At 49.3% G+C, this 9,712-nt stretch overlaps 1 protein-coding gene across 1 annotated transcript in view; it reads left to right on the top strand.

Moving 5' to 3' along the window:
• Window positions 1-8,706, top strand: part of SSUH2 (ssu-2 homolog (C. elegans)) — a 13,155-nt gene extending 4,449 nt beyond the window's left edge. Inside the window, exons 5-10 of the mRNA XM_009573000.1 lie at window positions 567-629; window positions 1,679-1,764; window positions 3,270-3,362; window positions 4,463-4,568; window positions 6,460-6,567; window positions 8,560-8,706. Of these exons, the coding sequence (XP_009571295.1) occupies window positions 567-629; window positions 1,679-1,764; window positions 3,270-3,362; window positions 4,463-4,568; window positions 6,460-6,567; window positions 8,560-8,706 (603 nt within the window). The remainder of the gene's footprint in view (window positions 1-566; window positions 630-1,678; window positions 1,765-3,269; window positions 3,363-4,462; window positions 4,569-6,459; window positions 6,568-8,559) is intronic.
• Window positions 8,707-9,712: the final 1,006 nt, after the last annotated feature.

Genomic DNA, 9,712 nt, shown 5'->3' with positions numbered 1-9,712 from the left:
GGAGCTGCCCCCAGCCGGGGGTCCCTTCCCCGGGACCCTCAGCTCCTCGGGATGGTGACGGGCACCTCACCACAGTCTCCTTTTCTTGGGTTTTTCCTCATTAAGCACCAGGGAAAATAGTCAGAGAGCCCTTCTTCCTGGTGTTTTCCTCTAGAAGTTTGAGGACAAATCTTGCTGCAGCCTTTTCAAGAAACAGCACTGGATAATCCTCCCTCTTTTGTTAAATTTTTTTTCAATATTAGCAGAACATTTGTTTGCATGACAGTTCCCATTTAGCTTTTGACAAGCTCTATAGCTGGTCAATTTATTTTACTTTTTAAGTGATATGATGAATAAAGAAAAGAATTACTTTCTTTTGCCAGCACTACGTAGACATTTGCCTTTGTTAAATAATTATTATTTATGACTCATTTAATGGTTGTACAGCACAATTTTATGGTGTTGGATTCTGTCCCATTAGGACCAGGATTTTATCAGTGAATTTTGATGCAGGAAGAGTGCATGTGCATAATGGGATACCCGAAATCCCTGGGCAGCTCTGTGCATGAATAATCTTCTGATTTCAGGACTGTCACAGATGCTATGGTCACGGCCGGTCCAAGTGCGGGGTGTGCCACGGGGCAGGTCGGGTAAGGAGCTGGGAAACCTTCCGCCAGGCAGCCTGCATTTCCTATTCCTTTGAGTTTGGGCTTCATTTGTGAAATTACATCATGTGCTATCTTGTGACTGTACTTACTCTGAGGGTTGGAAGTCTGAGAGGAAGTTCTGTTTTATTCCTCCTTTGCCACCCTATATCCCAAACCCACTCGTGTTCAGTCCAGTTTCCAGCTGATGTTCCCGGGGTCTCTGCAGAGGTGCTGAATGGGGTTGTCAAAATCCTGCCCAGGTAGCAAAGATGTCCTCAGTCGATACCCTACATGTTATAATGGTGAGAGGGAAAGGAGAATTTGCTTCTGCACTGTTGAAATGAGGTCAGATCTTAGGCGTGAAATACAGCACGCTGGTTGCTGTCTTTCAGGTACGCTCAGTTCTGCGTTCGGGGTTTCTGAAGGGAAGAGGAGGCTTAACCCAGGGGTGCGAGTGCAGCTGCAAATCTGGCCTCCTGTCTTTATTTGTTCTTTTGCACAGATATTCCCAAAGATGTGTTGTTATTGCACTAAAATTGCCACTTAATTAAAGTTAATCTGATTAAATACAAATACTTAAACAAAAGTCTACTACTAACTACGTTAATAAATAACAGTAGAAAAACACATGTGTAAGAAAAAAGACATTTCAACCTAGATCATGCGTCCAGTTTGCATCACTAATGAGCTTGACTGGAGCACCTAATTAACCCAGAGTCACAATTTATGAGCTATTTTGTACATTCTTTTCATTTGCATGTATATACTTGGCATATACCCTTCTCTGCAAGCCTGAGTTAGCAATTATTCTGATAACATACATAAAAGCTTTTGATTTAGAAACCCGACATGTTTAATTAACCCAGAGTCACAATTTATGAGCTATTTTGTACATTCTTTTCATTTGCATGTATATACTTGGCATATACCCTTCTCTGCAAGCCTGAGTTAGCAATTATTCTGATAACATACATAAAGCTTTCGATTTAGAAACCTGACATGTTTTTATTCTAGCAGTAACCACCTATTCTAATTCTTCGGTGTATTTGTAGACGAGGTGTGTAACATGCAAGGGATCCCGACGGAGGCTAAAGCAGCAGAAGAGGTGCCAGCTTTGTTCAGGTACAGGTCGCAAAAGGTACGATGGGCTCCTCTGCGCATCAGTTAGTGTGGCTCTGCTCGGACCGTATTGCTCCCCTTGGGCTCACGCAACGGTATGGTTAGTGGAAACCAGTCATCCCAGTCCCACGGGCTTGGCGGAGGTTATCAGTTGAGGATCTGCTGGTAGGAGGAAAATACTGGAATGCTGGTAGGGGAAAAAAAAGTCCTTAATCCAGTATGTTTGAGCCAAAATGGCTCCACTTGCCTGCTGCTGGCAGAGGTTACAGTGCAGAGCCGGGGCATGCTCTACACGCCTGTGTGCTTTTTTATTTTCTACCATGAAGATCACCTAACAGATAAAGCAGTACAGCAGTAGCTTTATTCTCCAGGAAATAGCCTTTTCCGCCTCTGATTTTTAAAGGAACTTTCATTTTAACATCTATTATTCACTCTGCGTGGCCCACAGCATTCAGAAACCAGGCTGGTATCCCAAACTCATGAGATAAGCGCTTAAGCATTTGGAAAATAGCAATTTTTTCGCTCTCTTTTCTTCCATGTTTTTTACCTTTCTGTTACAAGACTGTTGCATTTCCCAGCATCTCTGGGAAACTGGAGAACACTCTGGGTTTTCCAATGAAAGCAGAGTTTCTCAGACCTTCAGGAGATGTGGCAGAAAGGAGGCTTCGAGTCTCTCCGGCTCCATGCTGTACCTCCCGTCCTGGGTCTCGGTGGGCTCAGCTGGGCTCAGAGCTCGGGGAGCGGGTGGTCGGACGGGGCTGGAAGGAGCCGGCCCGGGATGGGGGCAGCAAACTTCAGAGCTGCTCTTGGGGCCGGTTCCCGCAGCGCCCGGTTGGGGTTTGGCAGGTTTCACGGCCAGCGCAGCCTGGAGAATTATTACTACTCTCTGGTTTTTCCAAACATGAAACTTTACAGGCCTAAAAATGATCTTTAAGTGACAAAAAAAGAAGGCACTGTTCTAAAACTGTTTTGTTTATGTGGCTCCATTAAGTTTAAAATAACAGAGATGGTATCGTGCATAATCATGGCAGTCATTTTAAAGCATGAATCCTCTGGGGCTAATGATGGCTTGAAGAGCCTTAATGAATCAGTTGTTAACTGCTGCTAATCTGTGTTGCATTGATGCAATCCAAATGCTCCATGCATAGGCATATGCCTCCTGCATCTGTTAGAAGCGTGAGCAGCAGCGTCTTCAAAGTGACACTCGCCTTCCTACCATTGTGTGGGGAAATTGTGATTATCCTTAATTAGAAGTACAAATACATTCGTTGACTAATTCCACATTGACAAATAGATTTGAAGCTGGCATTAGTCATTTGTTTTTCCCAGCAAATATGCTACATCCCTTGAGTCACAGGCCGGGGGAAGATGTATGTGCGGTGCATGTGCTGTCCTTGACTCCTGTGCTGCTGACCCAGCTGAGCTACACGATCCGTCTGAAATAAATCACCTGCAGGTCCGCAGGCCTCTGAAAGTGGGCAGCGCTTGAAGTCCTGTTTAAAATCCTTACTGTTGCATCCAAAGGTGCAATACCTGTTCTGGCCGGGGCAGCAAGACCTGTGCAACCTGTCAGGGAGAGAAAAAGCTCCAACATTTCAAGCAGCTGGTGATAACCTGGTAAGCAGCATGGGTAGAAGTCCAGAGCTGTTGCTTTTATTCCTTATTTTACTGCAAGGCTTGGGAGCTCAGCTGTGCTCCCTAAGGGGGAGCTGGCACAGTATTTATTGCCTTTGGTCAGGCAGAAACAGGGGCTCAGAGGGGCAGCTTTAGTCCTTAATGATGGCAGTCTTGTCCATGGGGCGTGGTGGGAGCTGAAGTGGGTTCACAGAGGCAAAGGATTGTCCAAGGCCACACAAAAAGTCAGAAATGGAGACGGAGTGGCAAGCCTCTGCCTGAGCTTGCGCAGCCCAGACCCAAAGCCCCCGGCAGCGAGGAGCCATGCGGGGCAGTGGCCGAGCTCCTTTTTCTGGGGTTCTAGTGATGGCCCAAGGCTGCTGGCTGTGGTGTTGCTCTGGCATTTCCCATTTGGGAGCTCTAGTGCCAGAGATAGCAGATGGGGCTGAAAAAGATCTCAGCTTGTGAAGTTTAGCTGAAAGCCATTACCTGCCCTGCTGGGTGCTTCCTAGGTGCTTTCCTGTTTTGTACAAAATGCCTTCAGTTATCCTGTGTGAAGACCTTCTTTTTTCAAAACACCATCTCCATCCATCCTGAGAGATTGGAAATTGCCGCAGCCATGCCCGTCACGCTGGTGGGACTGCTGGGGGGCGCGGGGGCCCCAAACAAGCACAGCTCTGCCAGATGAGACCTTCAGCTCCTCTGGAGGCCACCATCAGCCACTAACCGCGCCCAGGTCCTACAAGTAATAGAGCAAAATGGTTCACTGTAATAGAACCCATGGCTTTGGAAAGGGAAGATAAGACCTCTCCTGCTGCAAGTTGTTAATAGGTGTAGGAGGCTCTGAAAGCTGTAAGGCAAGGTGATGACCATGAAGGTCTGATTTCAGGATTATTTATGCAAGAGTCATCCATGGTTGTTGCATATACAAGATTATTAAGAAACCACTGCAGGAGTGCACAAAGGTTAGGCAGGCGTGACTATTGTCCTTGGAAATCAGGGAGCATTCAAGCATTGCTCAGGCATTTGGAAAGAGCCTGGAGATAGCTCTGTGCCCTACAACCAGCCTCGGATTGTTCGGTTGTTTCCCCTCTCTCTTGCAGGAAGAACAATGTCTTTGAATTTGTTTCTGAGCATCATCTGGACTTCCCAGGAGAGCTGCTCAGCAAAGTCAGTGGAGAGAATATATTTAAAGATGAAAATGTGGTGGTGAGTGCGACTCGTGGGGCTGGAGGTGATCCCTCCCTGAGCGGCTGTGAACGAGGGGGGATGTGAAGGCTTCCAGCTGTGTGTCTCTGCTGCGGTGGCCAGTGGCTGCTCTGGACACGGCGATAACCAGTGCCCTCTCCTGCAGCGGAGCTGCAGGGTTCCTATTCGTGGGACACAGCTTTTCCCATTTCTATAGTCAGGAGAAATGTAGGGAGCAATGGGGTTATGAAATCCAGCAAAAGTGGGTCTTTTTCCATCAGCAGCCACTGGGAGATCGCAACTTTGCCCCTCCCTGCGGGGGCACCGGGGCCAGGGAGCTCTCAGGCTGGAACAGAAACGCTTTGGCGGGAGCAGGGTTACCTGCAGGTGACCTGTGCGGTCCGACAGGTCCAGGACCAAAGCAGCAAGGTGGCTTCGGGCCATTGCCCCGCTGTAGTGCAGAGCATCCTTAGCTTCCTTTGAGGAACTGAGAGTTGTTGGGTTTTCTGCCTGACAAAATGCGACCGACCGGTGCTGCAGCAGTCAGTGCTCAACCGCCCCAGGTTACTTTGGTGGCCATTGCCAGACTAGCAGAAATCCCACCCCAGAGTCGTTCTCCACAGCTCTCCAGCGGTAGCAGGAGACATCCAGCAGCACATCCATCCCTGGGGCTTTTTATATTGCCCCTTGCACATTTTCCACTGCCTGCCCAGCGTCAGCACCGTCGGACGCAAGCTTTGCAGGGAGAGGGCATGGGACGGCAGCTCTTGCCCTTGCTGGAGCGCCTGTGTGGCATCGCCATCAGCCAGCAAACCCACCTGCCTGCAGAGCTGCAAACCCACCTGCAGAGGCTGATCCTGCCAGCTTTGCAGCCAGGATCCAGCGCAGAGGTGCTGGTGCTGGCCGGGGTGGCTCGCTGGGCTGCCATGGGGACCTGCGGGTGCAGGGCCTTTAAACGAGATGTTCGTCAATGCTGGACATCTCTTCTCCTCCAGCTCCTGGGGTACAGGGCTCCCAGAGGGAATCTGCCTCCCTATCTGCGAACGTCTGGGGCAAAACAGTCCAAAAATGGCTGAAGCACAGTGCTCTCCTACAGCCAATGCCATTTCTGTACTGCTCAGTCCTCAGCCTGATTTTTTTTAAATGCGGATGCAAATGAGTGAGGATTTAACTGTGCCTTTTTATTATTTATTAGTTGTTTCACAGTAACCTGCAGAAACTTTAGTCATGTACCAAGACGGGGAGATAGGCACCATCCAAGCACGGACCAGCTCTCCCCCAGAGAGCTATTACTCAGTGTCATGCAACTGCAGTGAAGACTTTGCATCCAGTGTGGCAGAATCCCTTTGGGATTTGAATGATGCTTTAGCATCTGAGTCACTCTCCAACGAATGCTTTAGATCTGAAGTCCTACTAGCACTCAAATCAGTGGGCCTCTCACGTAAATGGCTATCACTCCTGGCTATGCAAGAAGTACCTGCATTCATGACGAGTTCTGCTTTGCCCACAAGCCCAGTATTTCTTCTGTAAATTGTCCACATGCTGGGGGAAAGCAGAGAAGCTTTAAAAAAACCTTACAAATTTAACAGTGCTGTGCTGCTGGAAGAAGGTGACAGTGAAAATCGTTGGGGCACAGAGTCTCCCAGTGCCAGTTTTTAACCAAACCTGCCAGCTTGAGAACAGCAGCCTCTCCCCGTGTCTCCAGAGAGACATGGTCCCTATGTTGGACACTTCTACATTTTGCTGGGGCGGGATGGACATGCCTTTGGGACTTTGAGCTTAGCATTTATCCTGTTTATTTCCACTATATGCCCACGTCTTTCCTTGCGTGTGCCAGTAACAGGTGAAATGAGTGTGTTTGTGCCAGACAAATAGGGTGTCTCTTTTGCACGGTTGGGTTTATTTCTTGCAGGTGTACCCCATCATTGACTTCCCTGAACCCGAGATCTCCCTGGCCTCGCAGCGAGCCATCGCAGAGCACAGCGCGGCCTTTGCCACGTCCTCCCGCATCCTCTGGCAGGTAAGAGGGGAGCCCGGCACGGAGCCGCCTGCGCGTCCCCCCCTGCTGCGCACCCCTGTGCCCGGGGGGTCCGCTAATGATGGTGGATTAGTGAGCTTGGTTAGGCACAATAAGATGTTGAGAATGGTAACCGATTTCATTTTTTATTTAGAGGTGATCTTTAGCACATGAAAAAGAAATCCTAAATATCAAAGAAATCCTAATTATCAAGTGAAATACCAGGGAAATAATTTTTTAGAAATGTATTGAAAGATGTAGGCGACTGAGGTTATTATTGTTCCTTTTACCTTTTCAAAGCCCTGGCAAACATTATTTATTGCCACTATTTTTATCTTAGAAGCTAATTTTGAATAAACATTAGGATTCCACTCCATCTGATTCTCGCTAGAGTGTTGTAATCTCTGTTGCTGCTATTATAAATGTGATTGCAAATGCAAAAGTTTAGCTAGAACATACCGTCTTTTCACCCACAGGAAACAGAAGGTTTCACATTAAAAATGCAAGTAAACTGAAAGACCAAAATAAACTTAAAGGGAGATGGTTTGATTTTCCATGTGGTCTGTCAAAACCAGCTCTTTGGCAAATTTCTGTCTTCCAACTTAATTCCAGCCTATAATTTCCACTTCTCAGCATCAAAGGCAGTTTGTTCACTAGATTGCTGCACACCAGCCAAAGCATCCTCTAGCTGTATGGGAAAGCAGGTGCTGAAAACCTCCCGCCCTGCCAAACGCGGCACCACGTGGTGTTTGTGCCGATGCGGGCTGCCTTCTGCCGGCGCTTTCCCCACCATTGAATTTTTCATCCCCCCCACTTGTCGTTGGCTGCAGTTCTTCTGCTTGATAAACAGCACCTTTTGGAGAAAGCTGGGGGGGAAATCTCTTCTTCTTTGCTCGGCTGATGCTATTCCGGCTTCTTATGACGTTGGCCGTGTGTTGGAAGTAAATACCAGGACCACAGATGATACCCTCTGGGGTTAGAGGGGCTGGAGCCCGGCAGACTTTGCTGGGCTCATTGAGCTTTATTTAAAACTGAGACTTTGCCCAGGTAATTGCAAGGGGAGGGGAGAGCCGGGGTGGGCGCCTGCCCCTCGGCTCCGCGGGGGGTGCACCGGCTGTTCCTGGGTCCCGAGCCGCGTGCGGGCGGTTTTCCTCCCTCCCTCGTCCCACCGAGCAGCCCTGGGAGCTGGTGTGTGTCGCTGGGTTTGAGCTGGCGGCAGTCCTGGCTGATCACAGATGAAAAATTCACCCAAACTTGGGTTTAGTTGGCATTAGGGAAAGGCAGGAATTGCTAAACTTGTTCTGCAAAGAAAAGGAAGGCGCAAAGCAGGGCTCTGCATGGGGGGACAAGGTGCCACCGCAGCACTGGTACCAGCCTCTCTCCTGTAATTCAGCCGGGAACAGTAACTGCCAGACAAGTGGAGATGAAAGCAGCTTCCTTCAGACAGGGAAGGAGCAGAGCAGTCGGGGTTAAATCTGCAGCAATTTCTGCTGCAGTAACACAGAAGTGGCCCGTCACTGCTGCCAAGGGACAGAGGTGAGGGGTGTCCGCAACGGTGGCAATTCACCACGAACGCCAGTGTTTGCCGGTGCACGCCCGGGCTCCCGTGGCTCAGGGCAAGGACAGGACCGCAACCACGCATGAGTCGGGGGCATATGCTAACACAGCGAGGACTGGAAACAAGGGCTTAGAGGATTTAAGGAGCTAGCTTAAATAGCTATAAATGCAGTAAAGGTAGTCTAGCATGCAAGGGCCAAAACACGCTAGCTCCATGCTAGCTGCAGCTAGGGGAATTTTTGATGGCTGTAGTGATGGGCTGGTGGGTCTCCATCAGATTTTCTTTTCTCCTTCACAGAGCAGCAGCTCTCTCAGACCTGTGAGGCTTGTGGCTAAAAATTGGGGCTTTTTTCCTCGTTACCTGCAATGGTCTAAAGTGAGATACAGCGTCCGCTCCGAACTGCTTATTTAATTTGAGCTTTTCCTTTCCTTTCCCAGCGTCAAACGATTGAGCTAATCCCCATCACGGAAGTTCACTACCAGTATTCAGGGAAGCCTTACCTCCACTACATCTGTGGGCTGGAAAACAAGGTGTATGCGCTGGACTACCCCCAGAGGTGCTGCTGCGGCTGCACCGTCGCCTGAGGCTCGGTGCTGGGAGGAAAGCCCAACCGCGGGGGCTCGGGGCTGCGCCGGGGCCTCTCCCACCGCACCAGGCGTGCTCGCGTCTGCGACGCAGGACTGCAAACAAAATGGAGAAGGGGAAGAAAACCATGACGCCCCTCCCTCCAAACCACTTGTGTCTCAGAGTCGGGGCCAGCGCCAGGCCTCCCGCTGGGCGCAGGATCAGGCCTTTGGGTAAAGATTTCCCACTGTGGATGTTTTCCTTTCCTGTGGCAATGCTGCCTCGTTAAAGTGATGCATATTGACAGGGACGTTTTCAGCCCAGCTATGCAGTTTATGACCGGTGCCTTTCTTTCCCTGTTTTATTCACCAGTTTTCCTGAGTTGCTACATAGTCTATAATGATATATTTCAAAATCCATCCAATTAGCAAATCTAACTTTAAAGGATTTCATTTTAAAATACCCAGTAACATCATCTGAGGGGTGGTTGTACCAATATGAAAATTATTGTCTAAGAATAAAAGGCTCTTGTGGTACGTGCTGCGGGCGATGCCCTTGGCGGCTGCAGGGCTGGGGAGAGCAGGAGGCTGGGGGGAGGACGTGGGGTCAGCCCTGTGCCTGTGGGCTGGGGGGGACGAGCTCTGCCCCTGGGGACAGCACCCGCTCCCAGGCCTCATCCAGACAAGGGCTCAAGTGCCTGCGGGAGGCAGTTCTCCACGACTCCTCCTTCGCTTTTTCTTTTTTGTCACCTATCTTGCAATGTTTATCTCAGAAAAGCTTGCAGAGGCACCTCAGCTCGCTTTGGGTTTAAGGCTGATTTAATTTAAGTGCAAACACTTGTGTTTGCAGTGTAGAGCTTGACAAGATGAAGCAAACCGACCCTAGAAAGTTCAGAAATGTGCAAGCAAACAGAAAGACACCAACACATATTTAAAAACGAACCACACAACCCTCCTCTCCTCCCCCATCATTTTCTACCTAGTTCTCGTGCTGTTTGGGGCTAAGGGAGAGGTTTTGCACGGGTGG

This window comes from Fulmarus glacialis, unplaced genomic scaffold, assembly GCF_000690835.1.
Source record: "Fulmarus glacialis isolate BGI_N327 unplaced genomic scaffold, ASM69083v1 scaffold19212, whole genome shotgun sequence".
NCBI lineage: Eukaryota > Metazoa > Chordata > Aves > Procellariiformes > Procellariidae > Fulmarus > Fulmarus glacialis.
The sequence above is the reverse complement of the archived record's forward strand: the minus strand, read 5'-3'. Positions and strand labels throughout refer to the sequence as shown.